General features: G+C 39.3%; 1 protein-coding gene across 5 annotated transcripts in view; it reads right to left on the bottom strand.

Annotated features, from left to right (window-relative positions):
• SH3GLB2 (SH3 domain containing GRB2 like, endophilin B2) overlaps nt 1-25,468 on the bottom strand; it is a 97,257-nt gene that overhangs the window by 42,635 nt on the left and 29,154 nt on the right. For all 5 annotated transcript variants that reach the window (XM_072431742.1, XM_072431743.1, XM_072431744.1 and 2 more), the window contains exons 2-5: nt 7,309-7,450; nt 6,958-7,086; nt 4,415-4,548; nt 2,917-3,009 (exon numbers count right to left, since the gene is read on the bottom strand). In XM_072431742.1, the coding sequence (XP_072287843.1) occupies nt 2,917-3,009; nt 4,415-4,548; nt 6,958-7,086; nt 7,309-7,450 (498 nt within the window). The remainder of the gene's footprint in view (nt 1-2,916; nt 3,010-4,414; nt 4,549-6,957; nt 7,087-7,308; nt 7,451-25,468) is intronic.

The following is a 25,468-nucleotide window of genomic DNA, read 5'->3' as shown; positions in this document are numbered from 1 at the left end:
AGGAATTTACTGTATAGAGGAAATGTTTCCCACTGCTTACTGCAGATATACAGCTCAGCTCTGTAGACCAAAACCAGGCCATTAAAACATAAGTACACAACAGACAGGATTATATTCATAAATGCAGTTAGGAATTTTTTTTTTAAATACATAGATTTCCTTTAAAGATAGGTCTTCATGCACTAAATAAAAACAGTCATCCACATAAAGTTAAGATGCATGCAGATCTTTGTTGACTCAAAGAGCATTGTAATATATAGAGATCCAGGATGTGTCAGAGAAATGCTTAGCTGAAAGTTGATCTTTCCATTACAAAGATCTTCTATGGCACCTTCAGACTGCCTCAGAGAAACCCAAGTAAGGGCAGAAAAAATTCCACTGACATGATGCCACCGCCCCCCCCCCCCCTCTTTCCCAATGTCCTGCCCCTTTTCTCCTCTTGGAATACAAAAAGTAACAATTCAGCTTTATACAAATGAGGGACAGCCACTGGGGCAGTAAGCAAGTACTCTGCCGGGGGATAGTGAGCCCGATTCATTAAAGCTCTCCAAAACTGGAGAAGGTAGACTAATATGGGTGAACCTGGGGAATCCAGCACATCTGGAACGGATTACTTAAAATCATTTGCTATTATGTAATGTTTTAATTTCTGGACAAGATCCATTCCAGGTTTGCTGGATCACTCAGGTTCACCCATAATAGTCTTTATTTCCAGTCTGGAGAGCTTTGATAAATCAGACCCAGTTAATAAATTTGTCAGACTCTGGCTACTCATTAATTTGTCTGGCAAGAAAGGTAAGTCACAATCAGTGGTGGGCTATATATGAGTGACAGAATTGTTACCAGAAAAGTTTTAAGGCAGTTAACTACATAAAAAGCGCCAGGATGACAAATTAGTTACTCAAACTGTAACATGACAAGAAGATCATATTCTTCATTACTAGGGATGCAAAACCTGCAGTGCAATGAGAGGTAAAGAGACTTAGATTGTATTTTCTAAACTTGTTTAAAAAAAATAAAAAATATGTCATTATTTTTAGTACTACAAAGCGTGGGTTAGGGGCTTCAGATATGTAGTAAAGGGCTTTATTATGACCCTGAGAAAGCCCATACCTATCAATTCTGCCCCTAGGAGGGAGGTTAGTTTATACATAAGACAGTTTGTGAGCTGTATCCATATACAGGAAAATGCAAGTATTGTATATACATATGTTTTGGGGTTTTTTGGTTTGGGAAAGGGTAAAACCCCTGTTAGATTATTTTTTGCTGCCTGTGTCCAATTGGGGAGATTTGGCTTCCTGAGTATGAGAGGAAATCATCACAAAGTAAGGTTAATTTCCTTTTTCAAACAGCAGTCATTGGACTAAATGAGTCAACCTTTTTTTGTTTGGGTGACAACAGTTTTGACTTGTAACTAAGTGACAACAATTACTAGGAAAAGTAAAAAAAAGGACACAACTAGCAGCAGAGAAACGGTTGGCAATAAAAACCTTGTGTTCCATTTTTATCTTTGTATATCTGCCACCAATGTAACCCTAAAAAATGGATTGTCTGTGCCCTTGAAACAAAAAATAGCTGTTTTATTAATTGTTGTCTTCATTGCAAGGAAATATAAATGTTTTTGGACTTCCTATTCTTTAACTTAGATATGTGCACCTTGAGGAAGTAGTGAAAAAAAGGTCTATGGTATGTAACAACACCCCACAACACACAGACCATATGTGAACCAGAAAACTAAAACTCAGTCCTGTTAACCTAAAAGGATCTTATGTCCCTGGGCCCTATGTGTGCCCTAGTCATGATGCAAATGAAAGGGCAGGCAGAGCCACAACTTGAGTCCCATTATTTCGAAGCATATTGGGCAAAGACATCAGATTATTCCAGGTGTGTGGTCAGGGAATGGACATATTAACAGTAAGATAACATGAGAAAACACTTCTGCTCAGGTTTCCTTGCCTCCTTTGTCCGTGCCAAAGAGGCAATCTCAAATTATTAGAAATAACTAGATTATAATAGTGCCTATAGATTATAGGTATTTGTTTAGCAGAGAACATGTGACAAATTGTCTAGGTTTTTTCTCTGTTACTAGACTGGGTATGAAGAGAACTTGAAGCACTTTCCTCCAGGATAGCAGACTACTGCAGCCCTTTTGTTAGTATCCATTCCAGCATTATCATAGTTAACATTTGATTTTTTGCATGGGTTAACCCTACTCTGAGTGTGCATTTTTGGAAGGTCACAAAATCAGACTAACCTAAAAACTTTAATAATTCTCCCAATGTACATGCATTTCCTATGTTTGTGTAGCCTTGTCTGCACTTCCTACAATGCTCCCTGATCCCCAGGTACAGAAGCAGTGAAAAAAAAGTATCAGATGAGAATAAGAGAAGAAAAATAGGAATCAGCTATCACAGCAAATGACCTCTGCAACAAATACTCACATCCCCCTCGAGCTGAGCAAATTATGGGAAAAAAAAAACAACACACAAAAAAAAAACCCCAAAGTTAGTGAAGAGAGGAGTTAAATAGCAGCCAATAACAACAGTTTTAGGATAGTTATGCCAACTGAGTCTACCCCTCAGTAGAATACATTCCAAATCAATGAACCAATGTAGGCAGAGGTGTGAAAATACCATAATCAGAATATTATAATAATCAGAAAACAGCCTTGCCCATGCTACTAAAAAAGCTAATTTCTAACTAGATGTTTTGAATTACTCTCCACCACCCTGGTTTTTACCTGAAGGGATTACCCCAACCATCTTTCTACATCAAAACCCAAGATGTAAGTGGAATTACAAGTGAGAAATCGTGTTAAAATGAGACAAAAAAGTATTTTTAAAGGTGATCCCCTTTAAGCCCTGAAACAGCAAGCCCACACCCACAAAGAGTATTAAAAAAAAATCTAAATTTTACCGAGGCTTTGGCCTCTGCTGCCTTTGCCTTCTTCAGTCGTGCTTTGCAGGCGTCAAGATCCAAGCGGCGGTTCTGCAAGATTCTCCTCTCCTTCTGCAAAACACAGAAATATAGCAAGGATAAAAAGTTTGTCCATCCATAAAAATATCACAATGATCACTAGGACATTTCTCCAGAAAATACACAGACACCAGTAATATTTTCAAAATTATCTTCATAATGGTTTGTTTGGAAATGTGAATTTTGAAAAAAGTTTTTGTCCCTAAACTGCCTTTGGAGTATGGAAGTAAATTATGTTGTTTTTTTATCAATAGTATGATGGCAGTGGTATTGGGCCAAGAGTCCTGTTTAAAAATGTTGTAGATTTTTAAATCTTGGAAAACCCTTGTACTCCCTATATACTATAGAGATACAGTCTTTTATTTACAATTATTCTTGAATTTTCCATCCACATGTTCTTCAAGTTTGATTTTCCTTAACACTCTGATTATAGTCCTTGTACTCATGTATTATGTCATTCAGGGTTGACTATGCTTATTATGCGAGTTAATAACAGGTTAAAGATTTATGACCTCAAGGAAAAGTTTGCAAAGTCCCAGAAGGGTTTCTAAAAGGTTTCTAAAAGGGGTTACAAACCATTTAGGAAAACTAGAACAGAAATAGCAGTTGCCAAGCCAACAAGATTCTTTAACTTTAAAATATTAAATTTTTTTGGTTGTTAAAGAAACTGATACACAGTCTATAGTGCATCTATGGTGCATAGTGCAAAATTGTGCATTCTATAGTATTAAGGTTTCTTCATGCATAGATGTAATTTAAAATAAGGGATCCAGGCTGCAGCAGTACCAGATGCAGCTATAACTGTGCCACTGCACTCCAGGCATAGTTTTAAGAAAGCAGAATCCCAAAATGGACAGTGCCAATGTAGTTAACTTATTACATTTCCTTCATGTAGTTCCTTCCAAAGATATTTTATGTAACTGATAAGACTTAAAAAACAAACCCATAATTTCCTTATCAGTTTCATAACTGAAAAACTAGTTTAATAGCAAGGAGAACAGGAAGTCTCATTGGATTGTGGAATGAGTGGAGGTGGGATATCAGCAGTTAGAACAGCAGCAAAAATGGAGGCCTTTCCCACTCTAGTTTCAGGGTCGGGGCCCCTTATTACTGAAAGGGTACAGTCAATGCAACTACTCTGTGGAGCTTGCTGACATTTTAACTGGTCCAGGGATAAATATTTAACATCAATATTTCAAAACACACTTAAACCTTCAATCTCTTGAGAAAAGTGGCAGACCATTAATGATAGCCTACTTAAAGCATAGTTAGTGCCTGCCAAACTGAACAGGGATGTAACACATAAGGTCAGACTATGTAGTCTCAAAACACCCATTCATAGATCTAGAATTAAAATTTTGAGAACTAAGTTGATTGGTTGCTAAGTAAGTTCTTACTGTCATTTCCTCAGCCACTTACAACCAACAACACAACTTACAGAAATGGTTCTCCAGTCACCTTCCAGGAAATTGCGCAAAGGAGTCAGGAAGTTGATGGAAGAAGAGTGAATGAAGTCTCTCTCAGCAATTCCTAAACGCTTCTGTGTCTCTCCAACCTTGATGAGTGTTTGTCCTAGGGGTGAAAGGGGAGAGATTATCAAATTAGGTCAGTGGGATGTGGCAGACATGACTGTTCTTATGTATAGAGAATCAGATCAAAAGCCAATCAAGCACACAGGGAGAGTGCAATGCAATTAAGGGGAGGACATTGCTTGCACAGGCTTTAGTTACATCTCCAAGTACTCTCATTAGCCAGACAGTAAAAGCCAGGCTCTGAATTAGCAACATGTCAGATGTAAATAGAAGAAAGTTTTTGGGAAATGTTTGTTGAAAAAACATGGTCATTTCAATGCAAGCAATACTTGCAGTTCAAAAATTCCACAAAAGTGTAGCAGGATCTTTTCTAATAAAGAATTAATCTAGACAACAACTTTCCTACACTTCATGATAACAGAACTGTTTAGATCTCTAAATATATGCCATTAACAATTGTGTTTCCATTTTTTTAAGGCAGTGAAATCTGCTAACCATTATCAATGGCTGTAGAGGCAGCTGCTATGCTTTTGGTTAAACTCCTATACATGTATTTACAGTAATTATTTGCCAAAACAATAAAACCAACTGCCCAATACTGTGTAGAGCCCAGATGTGCTGCTATAAGAGCTCTGACCCATCCAGGCATGGTGGACAGTGGTCAACATGGACATATACAACCCATACACAACAAACTTTCAGTACTTTGTGTTAAGGATGCTTTCCTGTGAGATTGGGTCAGATAGGCAAGCTTTCCCCTCTCAGACCTATCAATCTGCTTTGGGAACCTATGACTATCACTGGTTTATTTGTTTCTCAAACATGGACCACTTTTGGTAGGTTTTAACTACTGCATACCAAGAACAGGACCAAACAGGACCTGTCATTTTTGGGGATACTCTGACCCAGTTGTCTAGTAACCACAATTTACACCTCTGTCTAACTTTTTCAGATCTTTACACTTTTCTTGCTTCCATCTCATTACCCTACAGTAAACTGACTGTTCACGGACTGCCTAAAATATCTCACCCCTTGACAGGAGCCATTGTTACAAGATTGTTCATGTTATTCACATCTCCTTCCAGTGGTTTTATTTTTTGGGAGGGGGCTAATAAAGATGTATTGCATTGAAGAGAGTTGGGATACCACACATATTATTTAATGGTTCAAGAATGATGATATTTGATTTTTAACTTACTAAAGAGTTCCTTGCCTTAAAAAAAAACTAGAGCAACCACTAATTTGAAGAACTACTAGGCTGCTCTAGAAATACATTTTTGTTCCCGGGTTTCCATATCCTTTAAAGCATGGTGTTCTCTGATATTAATATTAAAATTTTCCACCAGTCTAACATTTATATTAAGCCCTTGTAATTAAGTTTACTCCAGACAGATCATTTTAGAAAGCAGAATGCTGTTCTAGAAGTAGGCCAGATACTTTCATTGTTCTTGGTCCTGATCTGGAAGCACTTCTGGGGAACTGGGTGCTTTCTCTTTAATTACATGATTGATGTGCAGCACATGAATTATTTATAGTTGCTTCCCGGTGAAAACATTACATCAAGCAGGTATGTGTCAGTTTACAGACATACTGGCAGAGGCATGTGACAATACCACAGAGAAAGAAAGAAAACACTGTTGTGGTGGATAATAAAAAGTTGCTTAACAAACCTTTTTAAATCAAATAGCCAGTATGTTTTGGAAATACAATTGTCCTACACTATCATGTTTTTCCAAGCTCAAAAGGTTTTTCCAGGGAATCTTGAACTGCTTTTTGTTGCTGATTAAGCATTATTCCTTATCACATTAAGTCATACCTTCAAGTGTACAAGTAAAATCAAATCTAGACTTACTGCTATGCCTCATAGTAACGATCAGAGGATAGTCACTGAAAATGATCTTTTGTGATGGTTTCTGGTGATATATGAATGTAGACACAGCACTATTCTGTTCTATGAAGAGGGGAGGACCAGTAAGTGGTACCTAGCTGTGCTCTCCTTAATACAAGTGAACAGTGTTTTTACCCGGTCAACTGTTTATCAATCCACCATGGCAGATTAAGGAATGATGTTGTGAGACCGCTGTTTCTGCAACAGATTCTTGCCCTTGACAAGTATGAATATTCGTCTCTGGCAACTGGTACCTGATGTGTGTGTGTAGAGTTTAGGCTTAACGTGTGTATCTAGATTAGGCTTAACCCACCCCTCCCTCAGCCTTTAAATAGATCTTTGCTTTCACCCCCCACATCATCAAATTTCCTCTCAGCAGCATCTATCTATAACCAAATGGTCAATGACCTGTGCAACCCATTATAGACACCAATAATTTCTTATGACATAGTAGTACTGCTTTTATTGCTTGTATGAGCTGTAACAGAATAATTAAATCCTAAATCTTTGAACAAATAAATCAACCCCCCTCCTCCCTCCCATTCTACATTGTAGATTTACCATAAGGGGAGCTTGGTCCAAAGTCATTGGCTGCTTCTGTCATGTACTGACCCAGCATTTCTCCATTGGTCACTCGAGAGGGAACTTTTCTGTCCAACTTCTCATACAAGAACTCTTCAACCCGTGCACCTTAAAGAAAGAATATGTAACAAGTCAGCACAGAAATTATTCTCAAGATTTCTTCACTTTCCCAAAGATCATAAACCGGTAAACAGTCAACCATCAGTTAAGATTGTATATTCCACACTTGCACAACTGACTCTAGTGTTAGGGCATACTAAGGGGTCCTAACAGGAATGTGTACCATTGACACTGACTGTTTTACAAGCTGGTTCCTGCTTGTCTACTTACTGGGATTGGGTTGTAAGAGAACCTCTGTCTGACGCAGGATCTTCTCAGTCCAATTCTTTGTACTGTCAGCTCTTGTCAATAGGTTCTCAAAGTGAGCATCTAGCTCAGTCTTCTCAGCTTGGCCAAGCTTCTCCTCTGTAAACTGAAAAGAAGAAAAAAGTTTTATTTAGAAATTATTAATCAATGCAGCAGCATAACATGTTTAGTCTAAGAACTTCAACCAGAAAATTAATAAAACAAACAGCTCATTTTACAGACCAACTTTCTCAGGTTACATGATCCTAGACCTACCCCAGCATTTGATTGCACAGTAAAAGGGGAATCATCTCAGTGAAAAGTGGCAGCCAGGGAGTGTATGTTCACCATGTAATAGCACTGGGCAGCTCAAACTGCCCACTTCCACAATTTTTTACCCATGAACTACAGTAGCTTATGTGCTATCACACAAACACAATGTATTATCAGAGTGAAGTAAATAGTAGTACTAGTTGGTGGGGTTTGGGGCTGGCAATGAAAGTTGAAATTCAGGTATATATTTAAGAAATAGTAGATGCACATATGTATATGTTAAACATCGATTGCACTATAATGCACTATAAAGTTCAATGCAGCTAGCTGTGATTCCTAAATGTATCCTGCTACAGGACTGAAATCCCTCTGAGCCAGAGATGAATGAAGTAGTAAGAATAAAAACACTGTAGGGCTGGCTGCTATTACAGCGGAATGGAGATTAAGAACCTGGCTATAATAAATCACAAGGCAGGCTGAAGATAAATTCAAACCTTCTGGTATGTAAACCAGCTCCCATAAGTGTATCTAAAACAGATCTAAGGTCACCCCCCCCATTTTAGATAAGAGAATGGAACTGTTAAAAAGTACATTTTTTACCATCTGTGTTTTGGTAAAGGGGGACGTCCCTATATTACCTGTCCTGTAGGCACAACAGAAAGTTAAAAAACTCTTTAAATGAGAGAAATTACCTCCTAATACCTTTTCACTGGGGCTATATTAAAAAGCTGTCCCTCTATTCCAATTCAGATTAAAATTGAAAAATTTGGATTTGCCCAGAAGGTGTAAAGGGCTAAGTAAACCAGTTCACAAAGAATTATTCCATCATGTTACTTCTGTAACAGATCCCAATTCAGGGAAATGAATCCAATTACCAGACACTAGTGTAACCTCTCTGCCAAGCTCTTACATTAAATGTTTGTCCAAAGGCTGTCTTGCTTTGAAATTTTAAGAGCAACAATTTAGATACGTGTCTAGGCTGGTCAATCTCTGAAAAGACCTACTGCTTTGTATACTTGTTTTGAGCTGATAAATCAATGGCAGGAAAATACCAAACCAAAATACCAATAGCAGGCTTTTCACATACAGGTCCACTTTAAAGTCAGGAGACTACCACACTTTAATAAAAGTAAAGAGTCTGCTATTTGGAGAAGATGATGGGGGTCCTTAGCTGGCTCTGGATCTTATTTTAACTTTAATAACCCAGATCAATGACAAAACAATATGATTTTTTTTTAACTGCACACAAATTCTATTATTTCTTCAATGTGAAAGGATCGGCCCAACAAGCCAGCAACCAATATTTCAGAAGGTGGTCAGTATATCAAGACCTATTATTCCCCTAAGATAGGTCAATTTCTGTAGCATACTAGTACTGACATAGGCTGTCCTTGTTGAACACTACTTTTATAAAGGTCTGACTGTATTGCTTATTTTTTCATCAAAGACCCAGAACCAGTATTTAGATTAAATAATTCAACCTTTCCTCTGACTCTACTTTATGGGTGCCTATACTTGGTAAGGACCACCCAAAGAACAATCATCTTCGGAAAAAAAAAAGATAGCAGACTCCCATATCCCTGTATAGGTCCCACACAGAATGCTTTTTATTTCTATTTCTGAAAGGTCCTTTATCTTAAATATTACCCTCTCTACAAATCCAAGCATTTACTAAATTGCTATTCAGGCCAGCTGATCGAAAGCTAATGGGGCAAATCAATAAAATATTGAAGGTTAAGAAAATGCAGATTTATACATTCAGCCCATCAATACCTACTATCCTGCTAAGAGGGGGGTAAAAGCTTTTAAATAGTCATCAAATTGTTTTATTTATATAATGCAGAGGAACAGCAAATATAGCCTTACCATAGAGGCAATTGCAAAGCTCTGAGCCTTTTATCATGTAGCAGACAGAAACAGTCCTAAATGTCCATGTTATCATCTCTAAATGCCAGAGGCAGATTTAAGGAGATGGTCAATGCTTTGATGGGAACTGATGGAACTCAGAAGTCAATCCAAGGCCAAAACACGTTAGATTTGTGAGTGATTATCAGAGTTTTATGCTGTAATTCATACTACTCATAAGTGGTGTTTTAGTTATAGGTGGTGACTGATGGGCAAAGTAAGACTAAGGCATCTTACAGTATACGTCTTAGAACAGTGGTCGCCAACCAGTGGTCCACAGAAGAATTTAGACATTATTTTCAATTTTTATGTTTTATTAATAATAAAACAAAAATAATATTCTAATAAATTCTTGTATTCTGAATGACAATTTTCGTCTTTATATTGCACTAAATTCACAGGCTTTTTTTTAGAAATAATTTTTATTGAAAGAAAACACAGCAAAGTGGACAATATAACAATGCGGACTACAAATTATGTCAATAAAAGCAGAAATTCAGCACTGCCTTATACATACATTGAATAAAATAATTAGAATCTCATTCTTGCCAGTATGTTTCCTTTCTAACAATTTTAAATATTAAATTGGGGGGGAGGGGGGGACTAGACTACAGAAACAGAAAAAAGAAGAAATATTAAACAAACAGTTGCAATGTCCATTTCAAGAGCTGGGAAAGGAAAGGTTTTTCAAAACATAGTAAGTATTATATTAGACATAGAGCACAGGTATTGGAAAAAAAAATGTTTGATACATAGAAATATACAAACAAACCATATTAGACTTTCATCTTGTCTAGAGATTTCCCAAAAGAAAAAATGTTTAGGTTCTACCCAAGGCACTATAGTCAGACCAGGACAAATGACAAAAAAGGTCCATATTAGCTTTTAATTGAAGCCGAAAAAAGGAGGCTTACAAAAAAGGGAACCAGACACCATCTTTTGAGAATGCGTGTCGAGATGCTGGGTAGCCTCAGTTTTATCTATAGCCAAAAGAGAATGTAGTAGTTGCATAAGTGTGACAGAGAGGGCATAACAGGGTCCAACCAGCTTTTCATAACTTTTTTTTTTGCTGCGAGAAAGAACAAATTCTATAATTTAGAAATGTATCGTCTACCACTAAGTACCAGTAAAGTTGGAGGTAGAATATGGAAAATTGCTACATACGGTGAAATGGGTTGAGTTGGACTTGTAGCCAAAAGAGTTGAATTTTCAGGCAGGACCACAGTGCATGATCCAGTGAGACCATGGTCATTCCACATTTTGGGCATGCTGTGAGGTATTGTGATATTATAGATGGTCTGATCTTGAGGTCAAAAGCAGAATATGCCATATGCAGAATTTTGTAATGCATCTCTCTCCATACTTTACTGGTAATTGTTTTACGTACTATTGACCAATTGGATTCCAAATGTTCTAAGCTTTCTTGATAAGGGATGCCCAAAACATTTGCCAAATTAGTAACATGGGAATAAACTCTGGGTGAATCACTATCCCTAGTTACCAAAATCTGATAAAGATCAGCTATGGATAATCAAGTAAGAGAGGTCCCCACTGAAAGAAGATGGTAGAAGACGAAGAAGACGAAAGTCTATTGGAATGTATACAACTTTTTACATAATGCTTTACCTTTAGATAATTTAAAAAATGATGGGCAGGTAGTGCGTATTTCACTTGTAGTATGTGGAATGGTAAAAGATGATGTTCGTCATCTAACAGGTGATCCAGACAGTAAATACCACATCCTAGCCAATGAAAAAACGTTTTTAGTTGAGAACCCTGTGGGAAATCAGGAGTGGATTGCAATGCCATTGCTGGGGAGATATGGTTGTAGACTCTAAAGAATTTCTTGACTTTTCGCCAGGCATACTAACGTGTCTCTAAATAACATAACAGTCTTAATTCCCAGGGGAATATGTGGCAACGGAGGGTGTAATAGTCCAATAAGAGACCATTGATGACACCGACCATGGACGACACGACCACACCGTGGATCTGCCCAGTACAAATCTGGATTGTGCTGGTCCCATTAGTTTAAGAAACAAATGGGCCAGGGTATCTGCCAATATTTTTATAACAATTTTACATTGTGAATTATATATGTATTATATATATATATGGGCCGATATGAACTAGGATTTAACAAGTCCCTTTGTTTTTTGTGAATGACTTTATTATGTACCCAGTGACCCGATTCTAAATATGTGCCCGAGGTAAAAATCTCATTATAGAGAGACTTTAGAGGGGAAGATAACCTGTCGGGTCCTGGAGCCTTGTTATTGGCGGATCCCTTTAAAGGCCTTTATTATCTCCTCCTGTGTGATTTCAGCATTTATAACAGCCAGGTCGTCATTTGACAGTGTCGGAAGTTTTACCTTGTCATGAAACATTTGGCCCTAAATAACATCACTACCAGAAAAGTGGTACAATTGTTTATAATATTTCGCAAATCTGAGCACAGAGTATCTTGTGAGTCTTTATTATTTCGAATAATCTGTGGAGCTAGGTTTCTTCTTGCCAAGAAAAATTCTACTTCGCAATAAGATACAATTGTTGCACTTTATTGTTTAATCCAAAGATCGGATATTCTCTTGGCTTGTATCTAAATGTCACGATCCTGGGTGGAAAGAGTGGAGCTATATTGCACATGTGCCTGTCTTGCCTGAGCGCAGGCATTCATATACCTTTGTAAAGTTGTCTTCTTCAGTCGTGTAACATAGGGTTGCCTCGTAAAACAGCCTTTGCAGCATCCCAGAATAACTTGGGGCTCGACAAATAGGCCTGGTTGTGGTAAACATAGCCTTTTCACCAATTTAGAACATTGTGTTGAAATGACTCCTCTTTAGCCAGGTATGATGGAAAGCACCAAACAAAATCGGTGGGGCACAGTAAACCATCAATTATATCCAATGAAACTGGAGCATGGTCAGAAATAACCAAAGGATGAATGTCAGCTCCATCTAACTTCAAAAGCATATCAGGAGAGACCAATATAGAATCCAATCTGGATACTGTGAAGTGAACCACAGATATATATGGGTGAAATCCCTTTCCAAGGGATGTAGGTGCCTTCAAGCATCCGATAAACCTGTAGCTTCCAAAAATAACTGGTAATGTTTAACATATTATTGGTGGAAGACACAGCTCTGGGATAAGGCTTTCTATCCTCAAGGGTGTTGTTGGTGGCGTTAAGATCACATGCAACGATGATCGAAAGACCAGGTAATTGGGAAACTATTTTGGTAAGTTAGTGTAGAAAGTTCAATTGTCCTGGTTCAGACCATAAACAACAACTATTGTCAAGGTTAAGAAGGTAAGTTGTAAGGTGATGGTTACCCATCAACCTGTGTCACAGTCCAAATGTTTCGCTATGACTTGGTATTGAAGTCTTTTATGAAGTAGTATCAAGACCCCTGCCTTGCGACCAACAGCTGGGGAACCCCACAGTTCGCCAACTCACTGCCTACGTAAAAGTGGGAATTGCGAGGACGGTAAATGGGTCACTTGGAGAGTGGTAACGTCTGCCTACAATTTTTTGTATTGTCTCAAAATCTTAGTACGCTTCTGAGGAGAGCGGAGCCCCTTCACGTTCCATGTGGTAACTTTCATTTAAGGTGGTATCAAATAAAATGCATAGTGTAGTAGCGGTAGCCATGGTAAAGCACTAAATGTCCGGTTGTCCCAGCTCAGCAACCAGACATCCAGGAAAAAATAGTATCCAGCATATCCTTTATCAAAATAATTCCATTGGTCGGACATTGCAAAAAAATAATAACAAAAAAGAAAAAAAGTGTGGGGGGGAGATTAACCTCCTGGGCGTTACACTGATGTCTAGATTTCTGTACCAAAAGCGGTACACTGTTTTTCATGAATTTTTTTTTTTTTAAATTGTAGACCTGTAACTTACAGAAATATGTCCGAATCCCTAGTGTCCAACAGTCCAACGTCACATACCTATAGACAAAACCACATAAATATATTTTGTATTATTTTGTATTGGATTGGATTGGATTGAATCCAATACAAAATATTTGAACTTCCCGCTACGACCCCCATCGACGGGCGCACGCACGGACATCATCAGGAATCGCAGAGGGACGCGTACGCGAACACCGGGTATTCTAATTCTTTCCAAACTTCCATGCAAAAAGTGTTAAATTTTTTGCATGGAAATTTATTTTAGATTGTAGGCTATAATTCACCGAATTACTCAATAATTACTTATAATTCGCCGAATTACCGCATAATTCACCGAAATATGTCCAAAATTTTATAAATTTAATAATAAAAAATTTTTTATAAAACATAAAAAAAAATCTTTAAAAAAAAGTTTAAAAAAAAAAATTGTGTATAATTGTAATGTACCTGTACAGTAGCTTATATAATATATATATATAATAAAATTATATATATATTATATAAGGATTTCTTTGTATTGGACTCAATATAGCTTTTTTGTATTGAGTTCAATGCAAAGGATTTTGCAAAGGATTTTAATTTCCCGCCCCGCCTCCCGCACCGACGCATGCAGCGACGTCACCGGGAAACCCCGGTGATCGTCACTGCACATGCCGAATGAAGAAAGAAGAGAGAAGAGAGATGACGTGTCCGGAGGAGCTGCGGGGAGAAGGTATTTTTTTTTTAGCGATCGACGCTGGACAGAACAGATTATCGCAGCGGGGACCAAGTAAGTGATGGGATTTACACAGTGAGAAAAGCTCCGGTTTATTGATTTTTGCAAAATCGATAAACCCGAGCCAAGGTCGGGTTTACCGGACGGGTGGTTAAGTAACTATTGAAACAATATTGCTAATAAAAATAAATGCCATTTTGTGACCTCCTTTTTTCCCCGATGACAAAACTGGAACAATAAAATTTGAAAATATTATCGCTGTTGTCATAGTATTTTCCATTATGTATAGAGCGTGAGAGAACCGACTGCGGCTCATTCTAGAATATTAGAAAGTAACCTTATAAACATATAGGTGTAACTGCCAGATCCAAATCTCTTGAACTACTCATAGCAGCACGACAAAAAAAGAACACATAGTTTCTGCCATGGAATAGTAACAGCTCAGATTCGCTTATCTGTACTATTACGATGTTATGGGAAGTCTCGGTGAACTAGACACAGAAATAGCTGCCTAATAGGCAGAACCAAATGGAAATTGGTAAGAATTGTAACAATCAGGAAATTGCAGTTCCTTTAAATAATCAGCTGCTTCCTGTGGGTCTTTGAAAACTTTGACTTCTCTGTCAGGAAAGAAAATCTTTAAAATTGCTGGGTAAAGTAGAGAAAATTTTATGCCCTTATTTAGAAGAGAAAATCAAGATATTTGCATCTTCCAATACAAATTGACCAATAGAGCAGTATGTCTTCTGAATTTGCATTTATCATGGAAGTCTAGATATTGTGCTATGAATGGACGTGGAGCAGATCTATTCCTTTGAGGGGTACCAATTCTGTAAGCTTTTTCCACTCTCAGTGGAGTTTTAAGGCCAAGTGCTTTTGGTAAAGCAACTGCACAAAATATGTGTAGGTCTGCAGATTTCACTGACTCTGGAAGTCCCATGAATCTGAAGTTGTTCCTTCGGAACTTGATTTTCCAGGTCAGTTAGCTTATCAGAGAGGATAGAGTACTGGTCATTCACCTTTTCTGTTGTGTTGCAGATCATCTTCTAAGTCGCTGATGCGCTGTCAAAGATGTCTCCCTCATGTCCAGTCAGAGATTCCGGTATAGGTTGAAGCTGATGAACAATTGTTTTTTGATGGTGAAAAGAAGACTAGGCTGCAGGTTATTACTAACCTCCTGAGCCAATTTATAGTATTCCAAGGGTAAATACTGCGCCAGAGAGGGGGAACTTGGTACATCTGATTTATCACCCGCGTCAGCATGCACTTGAGGATTCGCCGCCATCTTTGCAAGACAGGGTCTTCTGCATGGAGCTCTTCTGTTGCGATTTTCCCATGTTCCCATTTGCAGAAGTGGGAATAAACTTGTCTGAGGGTCTGGCTGAGGCTGAGGGGAAGATTAGCGTGCACGTTTCAGTAAAGAAACAAGCAGCGCAGTGGAAATTAGGCAGTTAATTTGTCATCAGAAAGCGGGAGCCTTTACACTCTGCAGCCTCCTATATCAGGCGCCTGAACTGAAAGTCCACAAGCTTTTTTTAAAAAAAAGAATATTAATGGTCTGCAAAATATGAAATACATGAGAATAGGAACCTCCTAAAATCAGGAACAGTTTTATGATAGACCAAATTGGGCAGTTATCCAGGACCCAGGATCTTTCAACTGACAAAATGGCAGGAGGTAAAAGGAACTGGAATGCAGCACATTTGGTCACCCTATCTCTTATTTACCCAGGGCCACACTTTGTCTACAACCATATTGCACCTCAAGATTGTTTATAGATATGTATAGATGTATGTGGATATAGGTGTAGGTGTATAGGTGTAGGAATGTTGTGTTTACACATGAACCTGTTTTTCTTTGTACTGGTCTAATCAGTAGTTATCAAAGAACCTCAACTGAGGAACAATAAACAAACAGATAACAAAACAGATGCCAGTACACAAGATCTAGTTCCCATAACAAACTGGTTACCAGTAGGACCCTCATGGTGTAATAAATCAATCAAGCCCGAGTTAGCAGAAGATGGATACCTAACTGGACAGGGGGGTTGGGGTGATGACCCAGCTGGACCTTTTGTTTTCAGCTCCAGACTCCCATATGAAAATGAGCTGGGAAGTCCATTAAAATACATTAACCAATCCCAGTCTTGGGGGTGTGTGTCAACAAATAGACATCTTACAGATCACACCCAGTAACCAATCCTAACTCTCCAATGATTCCTAATGGGAAATAACTATATAAAATGGGAATTGAGAGAATGGAGGGCTCTCTTTTCCTCTCTCTCTCTCGTTTTTAGGCCTGTGAGGTAAGCTGGTATGGAGTCCTCTTCTGAAGGAAGTAGGCTCCTGAGGTACCCATTAACCTCTTAGCAGGTAGCAGGTAGCTAACCTCTTAGCAGGTAGCTATAAGATATTCCTGATTGCAGTCTTATATGGGTCTATATTATTATTGCATTACTTTGCTATTTTGTAATTATTGTGTTGTGTACTAACATTGTTAGATTGTTACAGGGGTTACCTACTAACAGCCTTATTTTGATTTATTGTATGTTTTATTGATTGAAGTTCCTATATCTTGATATCAACCAATATTGCTGTGTACTTTAAGTTTCACCTTGTTTTCTTAATTAAACTGTTTGAATGACTAGCTATGTGCATAAACCTTCATTTAGTGAACCTTTATGTGCATTGATAGGGTGATATAATACCCATATTTATGCAGATAAATATTCCTAATCAACAGTAGTGACCACGAAGGGACACAAATTAGTGGGTTCATTTAAACAGCCTCTATTTTTGTGATATTGTCTGTGATATTTTGCCCCTGATTCATCATTGAAATCCGCGATCGCTGGAAGCGCGAAAGTACGCGCGGCCAGCGATCGCGGATTACCGCGGTCCGGACTCGAGTATGCGCGTACACCCGCCTCACTACCAGCCGATCGCCAGTAAAAAGCTGTCGGATAAGCGCGGCTCCGTGCGCGAGCTTTTCCAGTTGTTGAATAGCGAGATCGCGCACGATTCCGGATCGCTAATAAGAATGCGCGAGCGATAATCCGATTTTGCTTGATGAATCAGGGGCTTTATGCTGCGTGGGTATTGGTAAGAGGCCATACATCATTGCTTGCTTGAGTATTTGCTGTATTTTCAATACTCCACAGATGTATAGAAATACCAAAATAAAAGTGTATTGGATGTACCACCAATAAACCAGTTTAAATTAGCAGGGGGGGATACACTTGGGATCATTAACTGGGATATATTCTCAGTAGGAACTGTTGAAGTTGTTAGTAGGTATAAGGTATTGTTTAAGAACCCCTCATTGAAGTTTGTTATTACAAAGCAAGTTATAGGAAGTTGGATTAATGAGATCTGTGACCTATTATCTTGGGTTTCACTGAAAACAGCACAAGTGGATGTTAATTTTCACATTAGTTGGTGAATACAGTTAATAATAAGATTGATTGGTGTCTGGACTAAAGTACATATAGTGAGATTTTGGTTTTTGTTTTGGACAAAAGTATCCTAAATTGATATAATTTGAGCATGGTTCAGTTAGCCATTGCATTTTAAGGTTTTGTTTTATTGTCAGCAGTGGTTAAGTTTTATTACTCTGTTTAGGTGGGAATATTTGTAGTTGTAGCCCTTTTGTTCCCTGCGGAGGTATGATCCTCGATATCACCCTCCATTGTTAACTATTTACTGTAAAGCTGACATTGTTTTTATCAGAGTGTATGTGATATTGTGACTATAGTGACTATTTATGGTGAGCGGGACCCTTTGTTCTATCAGGTCTATGGTAGCAGTTTTAGCCTAGAGTAGCGTAGTTTTATCTGGCATTACTCTTTTGTTCTTGATTTTTTTTATATACATTTTGTTTTGATTTAAAATTTCACCTTGTACTTTAATAAGCATTGTCAGTTATCTAATAAGTTTTATTATACTAAGTTGCAAATACAGGTACAGGCCTGTTGGAAATGGCATCCTTATCCAGTTTGGGAACGTTTTGTGTCAGCTTACACTCTTAAGCATAAAAGCATCTATTTTGCCTCAGATGCTAACTTTAAAGAGTCTCCATGGGCATATGTGCAGGAATTATTTGATCAAAAAACTAAGACTTGTAAAAAGAGTAGACAGCTCAAAAGTCTAACTTTAGCAGGTATGTATGCAGCCTGCACAGCTATGACCACTAAAATAGATAAATTGGAAGAACTGTTACAGGACTCTGAAAAGCAAATGCTGATAAAAGAAAAAAAAAAAACAACAGGGTTTTACAAGACCAAATACAGGACTTATTTGCAGCTATTGATATGATCAAGCTCACTCATGAACAGCAAGTTAAAATGTATAACTTTAATCAAGATAAATACAAGGATTCATTAAAGAAAACTGAAGTTGAACGTGATCACCTTAGTAGAGCATACCAAGTTATTAAAGATGAGCTCTGTGAAGCAAAAATGGGTAAAACTATAGACCACACACATTGCAAACAGAGACAGGCACAGCTGATACAAACTATTTCTGTTCTTAAAGGAAGGGCAGCCATTACTAACCAATCGGGCCAAGGAAAAAACACTGAACCAGCTTGTGCAGATGACATGTTTATCAGTAAGGTGATGCCTTTGCCAAGAGTAACCAACCAATTGAAAGAGAAAGCAAAAGATTGCCTCTGAAAAAGGATCAGCTTGTTAATAAAATAGAAGGTCCTTCTATATTTTCAGGCAAGGAGAGCGTTGTAACTTGTTGAGAGTTTGTCCCCCACAGACAAATGTAACTGATGTGCCTTGTTTGTCAAGCAGGACAGTGGCCTCATTCAGTGTTTGTAGGGAAGGTCAGAACTCGAATAAACCATTCCTTTGTACTGTAAACAGTCATCGAAGGCTCCTGACATTTCAAGTCCTCAGCCTAAACCTGTGACAGTGGTAAAGAAGTGGTTTAATGCCTTTCACAAGATAAGATGCTATGCTTGTGGACTATTTGGCCATATTGCCAGGATTTGTTTGTCCCTTTGTACTGAAAAAGGATAAACCAACGTCCAAATAAAACATACAGAAGTGATATTCACCACGTTGGGGGACCTATCCTCATAAGCATAAGCCAGGGGTCTCTCTCAAAAATACAAAGGCACAAAACAATTCTTTACAGGCTTAGAATGACCAACTGAAAACTCAATCAAATAGTTTCTTCGAAGAGTTCAGAGCTTCTAAGAGGGTCAGGAGGATGTGACCAAACTGTTGGGAACCCCTAACAGAGAGTGAAATGTCATTATAAAATTTGGAGGTTTTGTATTTTAGAAAAAATACAGATCAATGATGGAATCTTGATATGACCCAGACAGGTAAATCTGGAGGATCCTAAAACCTTGCTTTGGTCTACTTTATGTACAGTGCTTTTTAATGTACAGCTTTGCATGTTATGTTGGTATTATATAAATATGGTTTATAAATAACAATTTATATTAATTTTATTTAGGGGAAGCCTTCAATTGTATAAATGCAGTCAGGTAGGAAAACAATTCTAAATTTTTTTGTAGCTGTGTTCTAAAGTCATTCTTTCCCTTTTGGGCCTGATTTGCACGTTGTTAAATGATTCATTAACATACGAATCACTAGTCTTTTAGAAAAACTGCCTTTAATAAATGACCATTTAAATAGAAGGTCATTCTTTCCCAGAACATTTTTTTGTTCACTTTTAAAAGGCAGACATTTAATTTTTGGTTAAAAATATAGATTCTTTAAAAAAAATCATGTTGGGGCGTGTCCGGCAGATGGCAACTTAGGAAGGGTTTCTCCTGAGCTCTCTGCCATCCGGGGGAATCCACTGTGTTTTCAGCACATTTATGCTTCCATCTTATCTCTGGATGCAACCCAAAGGAAAGTGGACCCGAAAGAGTAAACTCGGCGGCGGCAGCAGGAGCGCAGCAGGTGGGCTTACTGGTCTGTTTTCCCCGGTGGTGAGGGACCAGGCCACAAAGCCGCGGCCTCTGATAATTATCGCAGCCGCCACTGAGGCAACAGGAGTGCGGTTGTCGGGCAAGCTGACCAGCGGCTCCTCCACAGTTACAGCTGCTACTGGGACTGCAGCAGAGGCTCACCTTCATATGGCCAGCATTCCCACCTCTACAATCCGGAGCACGACTATCCCTGCTCCCACGGATGAGATCTCTCCCTCCATGAGTTCCTCTGCTACAGCTGAGGATGACTAGGACTGGAAGGCTCCCCCTAGGGCCTTACCCAATGGACACAACCTAGAAACAAAGTATTGGCAGGCTGGAAGCAAGCTGTAAATCAGAGTTTCAGGCTTTGCAGCACTCTATTGAGCAAGATACAGCTACCATGCTTAGGTTGCAAAAAGCCTGTTCTGATCTAACTGCTCAAGTGGCAACCCACAGTACCATACTAGAAAGACATGAAGCTCAACTTAACATGTTATTTTCAATCCATGACAATGTAGAAAATCATAACAGGTGCAACAATATTTGCATCTGGGGGCTTCCAGAATCTGTTACCAATTCGGGACTCCATTCCGCAATTTGCTCTATTTTTGCCTCCCTGCTAGGGGTACCCCCAGACAAGGACCTAGAGATTGATAGAGTCCACAGGACATTAGGCCCACGGAGTAAAGATCCTCAGCGACCGAGGGATGTGCTTTGCAGGATCCACTTTTATAGGACCAAGGAAGATATTATGCGTAAAGCTAGATATACAGAAACCATTTAATAAGCAAGTGCACGCCTCCAACTGCTACCAGATTTGGCAAGTTCACACTGGATCAACTGCGTGTTTCTAAGCCTCTATTCGCTGTTCTGAAAGAAAGAAATATACCCTATAGGTGGGGGTATCCATTTCACTTTACTATACGTAAAAGTGGCAAAAATCATATTCTCCGCTCTCCTACGGATCTTCCTCAGTTACTGGTGGAATCGCAGCTTCCTTCTGTCACTCTATTGGAATGGCCATCAGCAATGCCTTCTTCATATAGGAGCCCCTCTGCAGCTTCTTCCCACCCTGTGCAACATCTCTCACCTTCTACACCTCCTATACCACCAGAAGCCGTTGCGGATCACATGGCAGGTTCCGGCTCCCAGCAAGCGCCATCCCCCTCATGACGTCTCTAAATCCTGCTGAAGGCATCTCAACTTTACCTAATTCATCAAATTCCCTATCAATGGACAGTCACCGCAATTTCACTATTGGAATTTACAATGTGGGTATGACTGGCTACCCCTACTCAGACTCCAGCACTGTTTACTGGTAGCCAGCTTTGGAACCCTTCTCCTATTCATCATTCTGAATTGTGTTTTTTTGGACATTCGGGTTTTAGCATTGGTAGATATGCCTTTTCTTTGATGTCTGTATACTCTTGAGTATGGTTCCTTATTATTACTCTCCACTGGCTCCCTAGTAATTTAGTGGAGCCATTAGATGGCATTTTAACTGCCAATTTTTTCAGCGGATATTACCGAGGTTACAAGTGGACAGATGTTGTGTAATGTGGCCCACCCTCCTCCCCTACATGCTTTGGCAGGCCTTGGGCCTACCTGATTCATGCGCATGGTGGGGCCGAGGTTGACTGGTGTACACTTACCTACTTAAAGTCTCGGAAGCTCCTCATCGGAAATATGACTTTATTTCTGTTGCCCCATGTTTTGTTATTCTCATGGCATTATATTGGTGTTGTTTATATGCTAGTTTATATTGGTTTGATTTTTCTGCATACATTTGGTCTCACGGATTCCCCCGGGCAGGACTAGATTTGACTGTTCACCTCCTCCCGCTGCAGACCGACACTTCCCCCAACATAGGCCCACCGTCCCCTTCAGACGGGAGTTTGGGACTTTCGATCCCACCTTAGTTTTCACCCTACACGCAAGAAGTTAGCACGTCTCGCCTGTCTAGTGACCCCTTTCCCCTCCCTTCTCCCCATGTCACCACCCATTACACATCCACAAGTTTTGAAATTTTGTTCTCTCAACACCAAAGGCCTTAATAGCCCCAATAAGCGTTCCCAACTATTATATGCCCAACAAAAAGCTAGAATACAAATCTTACTCCTTCGGGAGACCCATTTTCAGACAAACCGGATCCCATCTCTCAGTAACCGTTATTATCCCACTTGGTTCCACAATTCTAAATTCACAATTCTGGTTTAAAAATGAAAGGAGTCTCTATAGCATTCCATAAATCGCCAGTCCAAATTATAGCTACCCATTCTGACCCACGGGGCAGATATTTAATTCTTAAGATTTCCATTTGGGACAGGAAGTTTACTATCGCCTCCTTTTTTGCACCCAATCAGCAACCCACAACGGCCATCACTTAATATTTGGAAATTTTAAAAGGAGTGGCCGAGGGTACTATCATAGTGGAAGGTGATCTAAACATTGTACTTGACCCCCGCCTTGATACATCCTCTGGGAAAACCCCATCTCCTACTCTAACTTGAAATCTTTCTGATCCAAACTGTATGAGCTTAGGTTGATGGACATTTGGCATACACTCCACCTGACCACTTGGGGCTATTCTTTTTACTCCCACCCGCACTCAATGTATTCCCGCATTGACTATCTGTTAGTGAGTCACCCAACACTTGATTGGCACCCAACTGCCTCCATGGATTTCTGCCCCTGGTCCGATCACTTTTCGGTGACGCTAATTCTCCAACTCCCGCAGGAAGGCCCTAGCAAATGGATCTGGAAGTGTAATGACTCACTATTCAAGGACACTCTGCACTGCAGCAGTACTAGACATGATATCTAATTTTCTAAGGTATCATTCCTCGGACACCACCTTTCTTCCGACACAATGGCAAGCTAGGAAAGCGGTTCTTAAGGGTGTCTTAATTCAGCACGGAGCTAGACTTAAGAAGATTAGGACTCAAGATATCAAACTTACATCTGTTAAGATGGGAGGCATCTGCTTGAATTATATGACTTAGCTCACCAGTGCTACAGGGATTGCTTCCATAAACTGGTTTATCAGTACAGGGACAAATGCGGCAGGCTCTTGGCGTGTGGTTTGCACCCACGTACATCTGCCACATATATACCCCTCTATATGGAACTCCACCGGTAACCTGGCATCTATCCCTAAAGACATCTTACAGGTCTTTCATAATTATTACTCCAATTTATATCAACTAAATCCTGACCCAATATCATCGTCCTCTCTAGAGTATTATATATCAGAAACAGCCCTCCCAGAACAAAACTCAGAGGCAATAACCTTTCTAGAAACCCTGTTTACTGAAAAAGAGGTTAGTGAGGCGATAAAAGCAGCTCCATCCAGTAAAAGCCTAAGACCCAATGGATTTACTCCTCAATTTTACAAGCTACACGCCCTCTATTTAGTCCCTTTTCTGACCAGGGTGTTCCCTTCCATATGGACAGACTCTCCTTTCCCACCACAAAGGCTTGAAGCACATACTGTTTTTCCCAAACCAGGCAAGGACCACACTGCATGCTCTAACTACAGACCTATATCTCTGATAAATGTGGACGCTAAATTGTTTTCTAAATTATTAGCAAATAGGTTATCTCGCTACATGCCATCGTTAATTCATGAAGATCAAACGGGATTTATATATGGGAGAGAGGCGAGATATAATACCATCAAAACTATTTTTTTGTTTCAATATGTTCATGCCACCCGTACCCCTATGTGCCTACTCTCACTTGACGCAGAGAAAGCCTTTGACAGAGTCAGCTGGCCATTCTTGTACTCTTCATTACCCCCCTAGCGTTCTAATTCTGTCAGTTTTTTTTTGCAAAAAGTGATCCTAATATTTTTGCATAGAAATTTTTGTTTGTATTGGGGCCTGTAATTCTTAGGATTATCCCCCGGGTATGATAATTATATTATAATATAATCATAAATTATAATTATAAAAAATAATTACAAAAAATAATGAAATATTAGACAACAATGTATATTATCTAAAAGAAACTAATTTATCAAAAAATGTCAAAAGGTCAGGGATAATAGTGGGCAAAATGTAAATCAGGGCAATGGGCAATGATGTTTGGTGCACTAAAATTTGTACTTTTATTTGTATTACATGTGTTTTTTACTGTAATAACTATTTAAAAGCAGATTACATTGTAATCTGCTTTTAAATTTCCCGCCCGGCCACACCCCTGAACACATCACAACTCGCATCACCAGGAAAATGTCACATCCTCCCGGGTGATGTGAGTGGGGATGTCCCGCCCGCCTCACCCCCGCATCCACCGACACTGCTGCTGCTGCTGCTCACATCAGCAGGGAGATGCAAAGCACAATGCAGACCTTCTGCATTGTGCATCGCATCTTCCGGGTGATGCGAGCAGCAATAGTAAATTCCGGGGGTGGCGCCAGCCGTGATTTACTATTGCTGCTCGCATCAGCAGATAGATGTAATGCACAATGCAGAAGTCCTGCATTGTGCTTTGTATCTAACTGCTGATGCGAGCAGCGGCGTGGCTGGAACCCTGGGTGGTATTTAAAAGCAGATTACTCAGCTTTTAAATTTCCCGCCAGGCCACGCCCCCTAATTCAGAAACGTCACGGCATCACAGCGGGACCATTAGATCGCCGCTGGATCGCGGGGCAAAGGTAAGGGGGGCTTCTAAAGATACCCCGAGTGTGACTCGGGATTACCGCTTTTTGCAAGTAAAATCCACCCTGAGTCACACTCGGGATTACCGCTAGGGGGGTTAAGGCCCGTAGGCCTTGGTTTCATCATGATTGCGAGAATATCAGCACTCTACTCATCACCAAGGGCTCGAGTGAGGGTAAATGGTGCTCTGTCCAACTATTTCCATATTCAGAACGGAACAAGACAAGTGTGCCCTCTCTCCACATTGCTCTATGCTTTGGTAATGGAGCATTTAGCTGTTGCCTTACGCCCCAATCCAGATGTTAGAGGGGTTAGTGTTGGGTGACTCACATTATAAATTGTCATTATATGCAGATGACCTGCTTCTTTATATTTCATCCTCTTTCATCACAATTCTCGCTATCTTGTCAGAATTTGAGAAATTCAGCCTTTTTAGTAACTTTAAAGGGTAATTACTCAAAGTCTGAAACTCTTAATATTACTCTAGACACTAACCAAATGTCATCTCTTGGAGCCAACACTTCTTTTAGAATATGCAATGAGGCGATTAAATACTTAGGTGTGATGTCAACATCCAACCCCTCCAAATTGTTTTCCTACAATTACTCCCCCCTTTATAGTAAACTCCAATCTGAACTCCAGAAATATACCTCTCTACCACTGGATTGGTTTGCACAGGTCAACACTCTTAAAATGGATATGCTTACAAAGGTATTGTACGTGTTTCAAACAGTCCCAATCT

This window comes from Pyxicephalus adspersus, chromosome Z, assembly GCF_032062135.1.
Source record: "Pyxicephalus adspersus chromosome Z, UCB_Pads_2.0, whole genome shotgun sequence".
NCBI classification, from domain to species: Eukaryota; Metazoa; Chordata; class Amphibia; order Anura; family Pyxicephalidae; genus Pyxicephalus; species Pyxicephalus adspersus.
The sequence above is the reverse complement of the archived record's forward strand: the minus strand, read 5'-3'. Positions and strand labels throughout refer to the sequence as shown.